Source organism: Dufourea novaeangliae, unplaced genomic scaffold (genome assembly GCF_001272555.1).
Source record: "Dufourea novaeangliae isolate 0120121106 unplaced genomic scaffold, ASM127255v1 scaffold56, whole genome shotgun sequence".
NCBI lineage: Eukaryota > Metazoa > Arthropoda > Insecta > Hymenoptera > Halictidae > Dufourea > Dufourea novaeangliae.
The window spans coordinates 5,890,204-5,905,448 of NW_015373942.1; the positions used below are offsets into that span (position 1 = coordinate 5,890,204).

Here is a 15,245-nt window from a genome sequence, read left to right on the forward strand (position 1 = left end):
GATACGTTTCAGGGGAAAATCGGTGGGAATCGGTGGGGGCGCCGATATAGATACCTCGGAGTGGTTGCACAGTTTCGCGACCCAGTGTACACACCGAATATTGCAATCGGGCATGCGAATCGATGGGGCCAGGCGAAGAGGAAATATATGTAAAGTCAACATCCATCACTCACCGTTAGAAAGGCTAATCGGGTGGCTGATTTTCCAGCGGAACGTCGGTGCACCCAACAGGGTCACGCTTCCCTTGTTTTTTTCAGACTCTTTCATTTTTTTTTTTTTCATTTTTGTTCGATAGACCCACCCGATTTTAACGAAACCCAGAGAACGCGTATTCTTAACTCGCGAATCGATCAAGCCTGCTCGTACCACGGGATTCATTATACTTGTGATTGCGCTTGAGAAAAGTTCGAGCCAGTGGAGAGGTTGAGTTTCATTGTGGTTTGTTGAAAAAACGGGGAGAAGAATTGTTCAGGCTGGTTGATATTACGATGTTAATGAGGGTAATTAGAGGTATAGAAGAATGTCTTGAGGCTTTGTCGGTATTATTTTCGTTCACTAAGTACACCAAGTGTAATAGTGGTGGAAAATCTTGGTAATACCTTGTTGAATACCGCGCTCGCTACGTAGAGTGATATTTCTGCCATCTTCCCGCCGCCAGGTGATCTTAGGTTTTGGTGTTCCGGTCGCTCGACAACGTAATCGCAGATCACTGTTCTCTTTAGCCGTTAGGTTGTCCGCGGAGTCGTCCAAATCCATGATATCGGGCGGTATCACTACCTTCATGTGACCCGTCTGTGGAAAAAGATCGTTACCGATCCGCCATATAGTACCATTTATCTGCTGGCACGGGGGAAAAAGGATCCCGAGCGTGGACCACGCTGTACTCCCTTTGGACATTTAAATCAGGCTTAAACTCTTGGATTCGAACCTCAACAAATGCGATTGCTCGACGGAGACTTGCTTTTAATCTAGGTTTACCGCCGGAAAAATACTGACTGGGCACGCCAGGCTGTAACTGTAACGGACTACAACAGGAAGGAATAATATGGTAGGTACCCTTTTTCTGTTTTTTTCTTTTTTTCCGATCTCGTTGTTTCGTACGCCGTTTAACGTGAAATTTTATATTTAATAAATTGATGGTATCTCTGGACCGTTTGGTGGTCATATTTTTTTATGCTGCGATGGTGTTATTACAACCAATCGAGTGTAACGGAATAGTGTCTTTTCATTCGTGTCGGTGTTTTAATATTGGTGGTGAAAAAATTCGAAGATTCAGGCGGTACGAGGTTCGAACGTTCGAAGATCTAGATATTTGGAGACTGAAATATTTAAAGGTTTAGATATTTGGTGATTCAGACAATCAGATATTGGAGGATTCATAGATTCAAATATTTAAAGATTTATGAAATTAAACGTTCGAAGATTCAGGTATGTAAAGACTCAGGCATTAGAAACTTCAGAGATTCATACATTCAAAATGATCAGATATTTCATGATTAAAATATTCGTTCATTCGAAAATTCAGAAATTCTGGCATCTGAACATTTAGGAATATAGACATTCGATGAATCAAACATGTAAAGAATCAGGCATTAGAAGCACGATTTACGTAAAACTTCGGTCATTCATCTGTTTCGTTCGATTTCCCTTTAAATGTCATTTTTCCAATAATTTCAAACAATTAACATGTCCACGTGGAGTCCTCCCGAATAGAAAATATCTCGAAGAAGTCAATGGCACAGCTCGCCAACAGTCAGGGAAACACATCGACGAGAAAAAAAAGGGACGGAAGCTTCCCGACAGGACGGGTATCATTAACGTGAAGCCGAGTTTATAGTTATCTGATGCTATTATACTAACCTGACTCCTCATGGGCTCCGTATTAACTTGACACATGTACGTGCCAGAGTCGTTCGGTTGGACGTTGGTCACGTGCAGTTTCCACGTGTTATGTCCGTTGTGAGTGACAGACAATCGTGGGTTGTGTGCGACCATGTGCGTATGAATGGCCAGGATAGCTTTCGAATCCGACTTTATCCAGGCAACCTGTACAATGGGAATTGGGAACGGCGAAACGTTTCGCCGTTTCAGCAGCTGATTATATAGACCGCGGACCCCGCCCACATACCGCGTTACTTACACTATAATAACTGTTTTAGAATTAGGATTACGGTATTAGTTATGGACGGTGGCTCGCCATCTGTCCGTGACACGTCTGGCCCTCGTAATAATATAACACGGTGAAGTCTAATGGCTTCCTATCGGTGGTATAAACGTTTGATATTGTTATTTTAGGTATAATTCTAATTGCATTTTCATAATTGTAGATCAACGATGCGAATTTTATTTCAAAATTAACAAAAATTATTAGAAGGAGAATATATAATAGGAGAAAATAAAATTAGAAGAAGAATATATAAATAGAAATTCCATAAAGGTTTTGACACCTAGTATGAGACACTGTAAATAATCCAGTCTCTTTGCACATGAGCAAGAGTGACATGTACACTCAATGTACATGTCACCCATATTTGGGTGACGTGACCGACAACGTATTAATTAACTGTAGAATTCTATAGATTATTTATGAGAAGCTTTTTGTCTTTATATTTTACTTATTGAATCAACTTTTATGAAAGATCGTAGATTATTCGTTGGAGGAACTTATGACTATAAGCTTTTATGGAATCCGTTTTTCTTTTATGATTGCAATAAGATCGAAAATGATTATAGTCTAAATGAGTTATATAACTAAGAGTAGCGTGGATACATGAAAAATTGCCAGACAAATAATTATCGAATTGTCTTTAATTTGACATTTCCTTAATTCTGATTGTTTGTTCTAATTGTAATTGTCGTTACTACTAGATTTTTTAAATATGCAATGTGTATTTTTTCGCGATGATTGTATTATTATTGACTAAACTCTAGATAGGGGTGCTTTAAAGTCTGTCGAATATTGTTAGTATCCCGGTTACTTCCCGTACTAGCACTAAAACCTTCCCTCTTAAAACACCTTCCCCCTTTGTACGCGCTTTCCCTCGGCATCTTCAGGATCGTAGAAAACAAAGTAAATGAAACAAATCTCGATAGAAAATTTAATTTAATCAAACTTCCTGTTACTTTACTTCCATTAGTTGCCCATCATTATTATTAGACTGTAGATGTTCATGCAAACTCATAGTACCTATCTATATACCAAAAACATTAGAATAAAATAAAAATTTATTCCATTTATTAATGAATACATAAAAACAGGAATAAAGTGGAAACTGGAGTTCTAACTGGAAAATATAGAAAGTCATTTAAAACCCTGACTGTCCCCTAAAGGTTAATAGAATAGAAAAATTGTTTAATATTAAATTCAATTAATTATTTCATAATCTGTTAATAGAAATGGAATACAAAGACTGTGATAAACACTCTATTCACTTTCCTTTGATAGTAATGTCGTTATTTATTAATGGCTTGTCTGTTCATTAATAGGTGGGTGTTGCCTTAAAATCCTAGGCATCTGAGGTAATCAGTAACTTTTCACACAAATACTTTTAAAAACAGCCCCATGCAAATCCTGGATTATGGTTCCATTCAAACACGTCTCGGCTGGGCATTAAAGAAGGTTTTCGCGTGTACAAAGTGAATCCGTATCACCCGTGTGCACATGTGCGAATTGTATATTCCAGTGACATACGAGCACAACTTGTTCGCCGCGTAAAATTCCCACCATGACTTCCCGTTATCCCTCTGTATTCATGAATCCTAACGCAAATACGCCCGTTAAGGCGTGTAACGCAAACGTTACACCGTCTAACAAGGGAAAAAAGAACAGGAACCGAGACGAAAAAGCTTATATGACAACGTATTTTAATCCCATCTCTTCCGTCATTTTTAGCTGAAAAGAATTGTACCATCGAAGTCTGGGTCAAAGATTTCAGTGCGTTCAAACTTTATAATGCTTACATATTCAATTGGGCCGGCCAACAGCCAAGTTGGTCAAAGCCATTTTCTATAAATTTCACAACTTTAGTAGGTAATATTTATTATTACGCGTTTTATCTATTACAATGTAATGTATACGTTTGAAGTAATGTAATCACGGAGGTCTGCTAAGTTGACAAACTTATTTGATCGTTCTGAGTCAAATAGGTGCTGTAGGTTAGATTTTCTTATGAGCAGTCATGCTGCACCTCACCACTTTCGTTATCCCTTATATTTCACGTAATAAAGACAATATTATTATTATATACTACTGGATTAATTAGTATAGAAAACTGGAATTATATGACAACAAATCTTTTCGCTAACTTTCAAACGTTTACTTTTTGAAAATTCTGTTACAATTAAGATTAGTATAATTAATATACTTAAAAATCAACAAATACAGATTACCTATCATAAAGGTATAAGTGTGCGAATAGGTTACGTGTATTATGTAAACAAAGAATGATGGAATTGTGTGCATGTGTGAGCGTGTGAGTGGTAAGAAAAGTTTTTTCTTTGGTAAACCAAGTCCATTTCAGAATTTTCGGGCTGTGAAGGCGAAATAAACGATACATATATTTAAAAATCCACGGAAATAGCAAAGATATGACGAACCAATAAAAACTGACTGTCTCGTGTCCAAACTCTTATTATAGTGCCTCCAATATCACGGAATATACAGCGTCCTCTAACCACTCCGGGGATAACACGTGCGCGCGCGCGGATCGTGATCTCTCATTACCGCAAATCTGAGAATTCACCCGGTGCTGCCTCGGTGAAACGTAATTATTTACTCTCGAGGATCGTGAGCACAAGTCAATGAACACTGTTATTGGATTCTGGGAATCAAATTCCAATACCAGGCACGTTAGCCCATATCGGTCTCTCGTGTACGCGAGTGCATACTTGCCGCGTGCTCGATCTGTCGTACATCAAACGACGGTTCTATTGAACGGTTCAAGGGGCCTTTTAAATCGCGAACAAAAGACCTTCACGGGCGGGGGAGACAGGTTTGATCCAATAGAATTTAAGGTGTGCATAAATAACGGGGACAGATTGCCCTCCGACGACGACGGTATAACTCTTCCTGTTGACGGGAGAGATTCTTCACGCGAACAATCGGCAACGGGAACGTTGCATGATATTGCGTCCGATTTGTTCTGGACATCCGTTTGTAGTATATTTGTTCTAGATATTTATTATCAATTAACTTGTTAATTAGAGAAGACGAGTTAACTCGTCATTTCTGCTCGGCTTAGTAATAATTCTCCTATATGATGAACTATACACTGTTTTAAATATATGAACTTGATATTATTTTTAGATTATTATGTACCTATATTAAAAACTAGACGGCTTGGAAGGAAATAATTTTTACTAATCAACTTGAACCTCTTGTCCCACGATTTGTTTTATGATTGTCGAAATTACTTTATGTATTAACAGTTTACTAGAAAAAAATGTGTTTTGTGTTCTGTTTAATATGTTACATTCATTCTAAAGTTTCTACATTTGTACCAGTAAAATAGTACTTTGTTTCGGTTTGAAGGAAATTAAGTCGTTGTTAGTCGTGTGTAGCAATTTGTAATTAATCGTTCTTTTTAATGAATGATGAAAATCCTCATCGCATGCTAACGGTTCCTATAGGCGCTCGATGCTAATCGTTCATTTCGCGCGAACAGTGACTTCCGTTCACAGCGAGTATCTTGATTGCAATTGGTACTCATTTAAATGGTTAAGGTAAACTATTATTAACCTGCTTAAGATTAACGAATCTTAATTAACATACTATCAATTAACATAAGCGTAAAATGTCTTTTCATTCGTTTCCTTTATAAAGTTTCCTTTACAATTTTTATGCGAAATATAATTTTTTTAATTATTCTAGTCACTACCACTTATCTAGTTATTACTAACGTTTTTCCGTGGAAGGTCTTGATTAATATTGAACAGTACTTATATGATCCGTCACTCGAAATACTTCCCCTTTATTTCTACAATGTTTAGCCATTTCTCTGTCAAAAGTAAAATTCCCAGTCGATAAAGTAACAGTGGAACCATAATACTAAATTAAATACGAAGGCAATTATATTTGCATTCACCTAATGCAGCTAGCTGTAATGCTATCGAAACATCAAAGTAATTCATTAAAAAAGAACAGTTTACTCCTGCAAGCCTAATTTAACAAAAAGTAGATCATTCATTAGAAATCGTTGTACTGTCTCAGGTTTAAAGTACCTTCTTAAACTCGATGTTACACTCTGACGAGTGAAAAAAAAAAGAAAAATAAAAGGAAGAGCAAGACAACGAGAGATTCTCTTGGCAGCGTAAAAATCAGGCCCATTCATGTTGTACTCTATATTAGCGTCTCTGATTTATGTCCCTTCTTTCTGGCTTCTTTCATTCGGATTCTCCGTCCTCTCGCTTTTTCCACTTCTTCTCTCCACCCTCCTGTTCTTCTACTTTCGCCACTCTATACTGCCCCTCCCCCCCGTCCTATACTCGGGAATCCAGGAGGACGAGATCCTCTGAACACGCGCCAAGAACGTTTCATCTCGCGATAGAAGCGATTGTCGATTCGGTCGCGCAATCAAACTTGGACTTCTTCTCGAAAGTGAATTACTCGCCAGGTCTGTCCCGCAAGGGGGTCCCTGGCCAGAACTGGGTGTGGACCGTGGAAATCACGCACGTACTGCATGTATATACACGGTGTTCCGTTACAGGTATCAGGAAAATTGAAGGGGCCGTTCTATATGTAAAATAAAACAAAAATCAAGAGTGAAGAAATCGTGTTGGAGGCTTTGTTGTCTTGTTATTAACGATCCAAAATTAGGGGCAGAAACACCTGAAACCAGGCAACCTACGTACAAACGGTTACTAAAAAACATATGTACACCTCTACCTAGTAGGCAAATATGTGATATGTACGTCCCTTTGCTGCAACCTTAAGTATATACCTTTTCCATTGTTATAATCTCAATATCTGCAGATCTGTCGTGAGTGTTGACTACTAGCCGAAATTTCTATAAAGTCATTCGCTTTTGCGTAAATAAAGTTGAAATTAACAATTGTTTTCCACTATTTCAATATTAATACCTAGTATATGGGTCATTTTGACTCGTCTCTCATATATGTACATTCAAATAGTCGATTTTCTATAGTGTCGCATTATTTCAAGCTCGACTAGAGTCTTTTTTATTTCTTTTTCTCGCTCTGATCTATTGCTGTTCCTTGCGGGTCTTATCGCTTTAGCATGAACAATGTAAGAGTGGGAAACTTTAGCGGTGCCAGTATTCTTTGACAGAACGCACTTTGCTTCGGTATTCAATATAGTAGCGAAAAGCGAAGACGTGTGCATAAAATTACGCTTTGAAAAATATTTCCATGTCTGAAGAAAGTGGGTAGCTTGTGAACGAAAATTCTGCTTTGAGTGATCTTATAGAAAGTGAAAAATTATTAGTTTTACGATGAATTCGAGAGTATTCGAGAAATTATTTGAATAAATATTTGACAAAATAAAAAATAAAATGTACAAGTATTTCATTGGAAATAAAAATAAAGAAATAATCTAAAGAAAAGTCATTTTGATCAAATAAACATGATTATTTGAAATAACATGTAATCAATTAAGTTATATTATCTTAACGATAATTTTGATTAAAGATGTTATTTTTTTCTGGCACCATAGTGCACTACGCTTACCACTTATGTGCAAATTGCCGACTTTCAGGCATTTCTAACCCGAATTTTTAAATATTAATAATTTTAAAATTGAGCCTCCTATACAATTTTGTCATTTTTGATTATAGTTTTATTTCGACATGTAGATCACCCTTCAAGGTATATATCGTTATTATCGACGGACACCGCTGCGAATACCTCCGTCTACGTGATTTGCATGCTGTCTGAACCAATAATCCCGTTACGCCATTGTTTTCGACCGATGTCCGCGTTCCGGGTAGATGTCCTAGGAATATAGAAGGTGCTCTTAACACAAAGGACGTAATACTTACTCGAAAAGTTATTAAGTTGCATCGTTTTGAAAGTGTTTGTTCCAAATTAATTCTTAATCCCTTAAGAGCTTACTTTATAATAATAATAACGTATTTAATGATGGAAGACGCTAACCTATAATACTGAACCATTTCTAAACCCGTGTGTATGTCACAATCTTCATCGATAAAGTTAAATATGAAACAAAAATATTTTAATGAAAAACTAAAACAAGCGTTTTACCTTCATCAGGATATAATACAGAAGAACCTCGGAGGCTCTCATTAGAAAATAGCTGAAATTAATAATTTTTAAATATTTTACTTCTTTTAATTCAGTTTATTTATTCAAAGTGTTGAGCAATGAATGAAAAACGAAAAAGTAACAGTAACAATTTAAACAGTGTCCTCTGATTACCGAATGATAATTCAGTGCCGTATTTTTTTCGACACCCTGTAACGTCTACAAATGTATCCGTAGTTCGCTTACGTCGATCCCGTACACGGAATCCGTGTGTATCGTGTCAAACTCTGGTCATATCGCCGACAAGTTTCCACGGTACCTTGGTCGTCTAAAACCTTGTTTATTTAGACTTCACCGTGTCGTGACAATAACCGATCCAATCTGTCCCGTGTCACGCGTCTGTCGTTCCACGGAAAAGCGAATTCGGTGGGGCCACTCGCCGCTGACGAATTCGCCCGTACACATGCAGCACGGGTGTGCACGGCCTTAATCGACTTACTAATTACACACGGCGGGCACGTGGATGCAATTACCTTGTAAGATTGAAGATGATTAACGACGCAGGTGAAGCAGACGTCACGACCTTGAATGACCGTATGGTTCTCCAGGAGTGCTAGAAATTCGGGCTCGAGCTCGGACTTTGGCATCGCTTGACCTGCTCCGGCATAATTAACGATCATGTAATTAACGATCCGGCAACTTTACATCTAATTAGCTTACGTTCGTGTTCTACCTGGACTATTGTTCCAAGGAGGGGGAAGGAGACGAGAGAAATTCGTTGCACAATCGAACGGATTTTGATTTCTCGTTTAAAAATTATTGAAACGGTGGGAAGTGGATTTCTTTCATACGAGACTTTGTCCCTTTTTTTCTTTCGTTTGTCAAATAAGTTTTATTTTGAATATACAGTGACGCACGAATTTGAACACACTTCATAAATTTTGTCGAAAGTATAGTATTGTTATTAAATAATAAATACTATAGTATTATTATTAAATAATACTATACCTTCGAAAAAATTTATGAAGTGTGTTCGATTACTCGTCGCTGTATGTGGAAAACTTTTGGAAAATTTGACGCCGTTCTCAGTTTATTTTTGACGTTATGTAACCCTCGATACACAGGAAATATATTTTTATTCGATTCCACGTCCTCAGCGGATTACATCCAATACTAGGAACAATTAACTAGTTCCAGTAAAAGCACGAGAAAAGGACAACCTACAGGGTGTTCAGAATGTAAACTCGATTATTCCAAATACCTATGTTTTCCTCCCCGTGTTATGTTATAAATTGGTTAACGTATTATCTCTATAACAATGTTACATTTCATAAAAACCTAAGCTACAATGTAAACTTTTAGCATCTCAATTATATATGTACCTCATCCAAAGTGATGAATCAGTAAAAATATCCAAAACATTCGCGTACTAAGTCCAGCTAGTGGCTGGTGTCTCTGTCTCTATCCCACCTAAGTGGTCATCACTAGACTGCGGATGTTTATGCATTTATAACATTCCTTAATTTCAAGAATGCAATAAAATGAAGGTATTAATGTAGTTTACTAGTATTTGTTGAGAATCGAAAAAGTTATGAAACTTTTTAATAAGGTTCTATTTAAAACATGGATCGTGGAACTTTTTTAAAACTGTTCTCACATTACAAGTTTCTATGAGAACATACAAACACAAGTTCTTGAAAATAAAAATTTTAATTTTAATGGAACTTATAGAATATGAAAATAAAAAATTTTCTATAACGAGAACAGGGACATCATGAAAAATTTTAACATCATCGATCGATCCCGATAGATCGAAAGAGTCCCAGAAAACCAAAGGAAAGTGTTTCATTTAATTGCAGATATATCTGAATGTAAATCATCCAATCTACCGTTCGTTCGACACATATTATCCCTTAAAATCTTCGCTGAAAATCTACGCGAGTTCGAGGAAACGTTTTCTCTCGTCCCTTCCTCTGCGTTCATCCCCTCTGTCCCGATATCGATTTCCCTTAATCTTTACATCTCTTTTACCGGGCCAGCTTAATCTAGCTCGTCATGCATATCGCTCGCGCGTAGATTCACGACGAGCCACGGGTACGCGGGGCAAAGTTATGGGCGGCAATAATTCTTTTCCCGCCCGTTTCTATTCAGCCTCGATCCTCTTTCGTCTCGTCCGCGCGCTTTTCGTCGCGTGCCACGCGTGGACGTTCGGTGTGAAATGAAAAAAAGTAGCCACAAGAGAGAGAGAGAGAGAGAGTGAGAGAGGGGGAGAAATAGGGTATTTCGTGTAACTGAGGTGTTTATTAACCGTGTCAACGGTGCGAGCTCCCGACACCATATTAGATAATAATCGTCCGACGTGTGGATTAAATAAATTGAACCAGTCGCTGCGACGGTTTTAACGGTGTTCTGTATAAAGTGATTCAAATGCGTAGAAACAGAAATTTTACACTGCTAGCCATAAGCGTTAGATCGTCCGGAAAGTTTGTAGAGTTTCAAGCACAATGTTTTTGTGTTATTTTTACTGAACGAAGGAAAAATTGTTTCCTTCGGCGAATGGGTGCTATTTTCCAGGCGTGAAGTGAATGTATTTGCTAAGATGTTCGTCTCACATTAATTTCCTCCTACCCGTTTTGAATCACCTCAAACGAACACAGAGAATCACTTAAAGAGTGAACTTTGTTGCTCTTTTTTTCAACTTTTTTTTCGAGTGCGAAACAATCGTAACATTCGGACGCACACGTAATTTCTGGCTTACCTCCTTCGCGGGAATGCTTTTACGGGAAACCCGGGACTCCCGATAGTGCTTTTAGAAGCATTTTATTTGATTCTTACCGAAAAGTGGAGCAAAGAAACGTAGGAGGCAGAAACGAGGGGAAGAGTGGGAGGGGTGAAAAAGTACGGCAAGATGCTATTACGGATACAACGGGTGAGATTTCGTTCCCATCATTTTGTAGGGATTAAAAACTTGTAACTTTCGCTTCGTATTCCAGCCAATTGAAACTTCTTTTCCGTCCTCCTACCCGAGACTCTATCTCTATCTCTCTTTCTCTCTTTCTCTCTTTCTCTCTCTCTCTCTCTCTCTCTCTCTCTCTCTCTCTCTCATTGTCCTTCGTTCGCTTCGCGTAATCGGGTGAAGAGTACTCGAGCCCGGTGAAATATCATTTGACTCTTACCGAAAGTTGAATAGAGGAAGGCGGCGAGGAAGGAGCAAAGAACAATGTCCCGCGATGCCATGCCATAGAGTAGGCCATACGCCATACGTACTGTAACAGAAATTTTCATATTTTCTATTAATATTATTTAAATTTTGATTTCAGTAGTTGGAAAATCTTTTAAGTGTACATTAATTGGTACGTTTATCCTAATTTTAATTATTTCCAAACGGATATAGAATTTCAGAAAAGATAGTGGACTACTTATTGGTACACCCAATACATTGACTCGACACTCAACGATCTATCCTGCTTGTTTGGTCATAAACGACATTTTCCACTTGTCTGATCACGAATGAAATTATTCACTTGCTTTGTCAGAATGGCGTATTCTACTTACGTAACCATAGAGGGCATATTTTATCTGCCACTCCATGAAAGGCATATTCCAGGGGTGGACAAGTACTTCGATAACGAGAGCCACATATAATACTTTTCATACATTTTGGACTGTTCAAAGGCCACAGAAATTAAATTTTTTATTACTGACACATACTATACTACTATCGATTATTAATATAAAAGTTTAGGAAAAATAGCAATCAAACCCAATATTTTCTCGGGAACCACACAGAATAGCTTTGTCTATTCCACGTGTCTGATCATGAATGGTATATTCTACTTGTTTGGTCGTGAATGAAATATTCTACTTGCGCACTTGCGAATTGTACGTTCTGCTTACCTAATCATACAGGATATATTCTGTTCGTTTGTCTGTCAAGGGTTTAGTCTACTTGTCCGACTATAAAGCGGTATGTTCTACTTACACGGTGATGAGGCATGTTCTACTTGCCTAACCATCACATGCATATTTGAATAAGGTGGTACTCTCTGGCAGCTTCATCTACAGTTATTGCATTCTCCCGACATCTTATTCTACAAAACCAAGGTACCTATATTTAGAAGGTGATATTGGTCATCGGAAGTGTTACTTTCTTTTATTGATCCCAGAATAACCATCTCTCTTCCATTTCTATCTAATTCATATACCATATGTTGCCTGTTTTCGACATCCCTTACCATCAGATCAAGGCAATTATACATTACTCAGAATGATTAGAGGATCGTCGATATTGTGACTCTGCTTTATCTGGTTCAAGATAAGATTCTATCGATAAATTAACGTAAAACATTAGTTTACCATTACATCTTAAAAACTAATTTCGTTATTTTTTAAATTTTCACGTTCACCTTACGGTCATAAGTTAGACATATTTGAATGCACCTTAACACGTGCCACCTGATACAATAAATATCGCCCACACTAATATATCCTCTAACTGTTATGCTCTCTGCAATATCCTACCAAAAAGGCGCCCATTCATCAAGCTCATGTTTATTTATTTATCTCAATTTACGCGATAAGACCGCCTAGAACAGCGGATCCCACGATTATTACGAGCCCTGTAACATAATATACACGAAACGATCCTCGCCGTGCCATCGACCAACGTATCCAACCCCCCCCCCCTCCCAGAACAAAAAAAAATGGGAGCGAAGGGATCGAGGATAGGTAATTCGAAGGGAGGAAAAAGTCTGGAGCCGAGAAATTCGCGGCTTCGTGCAGGGGGAAGTAAGTTCTGCGGGTGAAGGGTGTATAGGGAGGGGGGTCAAGCTTGAATCGCGTGAATATTAACTCGACAGTTGGTCGCCACATAAACGCCAACCGTTGATATATCCCGTCCTCGCCCCTCCAACGCAGCCAGCACCGCAATAATACTCGAATAGTGGGTGCCTTCCTTCCATCCCCCCTCTCTCTCTTTGCCTCTTCCCTTTTCAATTTCTACCCTCGGCCAAGGACAAAAAGAGACAGAGTATCCTCGATGACACCCCACCCTGTCGACCACGCGATACGCACACACACACACACACATACCTAGAACCTTTCCATACGCGCACAGGACTTCGGTCAAATGAAAATTTCACTGGTGGCCGAAGAGTCTGGCCCTTTATAACTCCGAGCGACCGTCTCTCTTTGCGTTGCTGAAAATTGCGCCGCAGCTCGACGTATTTAACTTAAACAACCCAGGGCCGCGGAGGGTGTCACGGTGAAAAGAGGGAACGTATTTGTCGAATCGGTCCATTAAGCAATCTGAATTTTGTAGTTAGGTTCGTATACACGGAACGGTTCGTATGTGTTTACCGGTATCAATCTTTTGTGGGGTTGTTATTTGTTGAAGCGTTTTAATGTGTCTGCTATACTCTCGGGCCCTTTGAGGGTGTTCTGTCTGTTTTTATTGGAATACGCTGGGGGGATGCTGTTTCGATGGTATTTTCTTTGTTTAGATTAGACTTTCAGTTTTTTCCTGTCGTTTACATAGTCTTCAACCCATGTTTAGGAGGTTCTGGCTTGTATCATTGATATTTTCTGTATTATTCTTATATTTTTATTAATGTCTCGTCTACTAATTCGTTCAGAAGTTAGGAAGTGGTTAATTTCCGTATGGAATAAGTGTCCTCTTCAAAATTCAGATACTACTAATTTTTGTGCTAATGGTAATTCTAAAAAAATTTCTTAAATACTGAAATTTTTGTACCCTGTCAAGAATACTTAAACACTACAGATGCTTTAACCATTTGAACTGAATCTCTGATACTATTCGTTAAACTTTCCATTCAATTTAATTTATTAGATTTCAATTTTATTTAACCGTAATTCCATCCCAACAATAGACTTATTTCTATCAAATGATGAACCTTTTAATATTATTTAAGAACAACAACTGTTTCGATAATTTAAATCGCATTTGTATGACAGCTCTTCAAGTAGAAAAATTTCATATCGTTGATACGCATTTTCGTCGCACTGAAATGTGAATTTCTGTTGATTTGCTGTCAATAATTAACTCGAATTTCAGTTAAGTAAAAGGTGAGGTACAGCTGCATGCTATTATTACAGTTATAAGGACCCTCATTTTAATGAATACATAGTCATGTACTGACAAATTCATTTTGCTCACCGACAAAAAGATCGGATATTTACCGTCCCATGAAACTTTATTGAACCAACGGAAACCGTCGGGAATGCCGCATTACGAATATCGCGATACATTGAATTTTCATATTTATATTACATAATTAATTGCTCGCACAGACAGTTTCGTTGACGTTTTAAGCCCAGCGATGGCGGCGAGCGTAATGATATCGCTTTGGTAATGCTATCTACTATCCGGCCGCATTACGACATTCATGATTTTGCATTACGCAGAAACTTTTAACGCTCTCGATCGGAGCTTTTCGCTTTATTTTTAACTTTTCACTTAACTAATACACCGCGGGAACATATAAATGGCGTCGGACTTAATGTGTTAAAACGAAAAACAGAAAAGAAAAGGCGCAAATGGCGGGGTGAAGTCAATACACTTTCAACCGTTAATTAAATATTAATCCTTAGTACAGAGAGTGGTTCGCCAGATGAGTGCATCTAATTAACTCTAATAACCGTATAAATACAAAGCAACGCGTTAATTTGATGTAGATGAGATGCCGTTTTTTCTTATGCAGCGAGAAAAATACGTGCGCTATCGACCCGAAGCTTGGAATTACTTACTTTCTTTCGATCTAATCGTATTGTATGACAATTTTCTTCTAATTGGAAGTCGCATATCACCTACCTAGTTTTACCCTAATAGAAACGCCTTTATTTTTTTCGTATTTGACAGGAATTCAAATATGTCAACCGAGAAACATAAGCTAGATCGACGTTTTCTTCCGCCATGCGCGATGGCCTCGAGCGTTCTGAAGCGCAAAGCTCCGCTCGAACCTCTAAAAATTCCCGGCTAAACAGTCCCTCGAAAGCGCATAGCATTCCTG

The 15,245-nt window shown here is 38.1% G+C and overlaps 1 protein-coding gene across 1 annotated transcript in view; it reads right to left on the reverse strand.

Annotated features, from left to right (window-relative positions):
• The window catches only part of LOC107185790 (lachesin-like), a 43,057-nt gene that overhangs the window by 3,045 nt on the left and 24,767 nt on the right, over nt 1–15,245 (reverse strand). The window contains exons 2-5 of the mRNA XM_015573550.1: nt 11,394–11,483; nt 8,751–8,872; nt 1,861–2,046; nt 600–792 (exon numbers count right to left, since the gene is read on the reverse strand). Coding sequence (XP_015429036.1) covers nt 600–792; nt 1,861–2,046; nt 8,751–8,872; nt 11,394–11,478 — 586 coding nt within the window. The 5' untranslated portion in view covers nt 11,479–11,483. The remainder of the gene's footprint in view (nt 1–599; nt 793–1,860; nt 2,047–8,750; nt 8,873–11,393; nt 11,484–15,245) is intronic.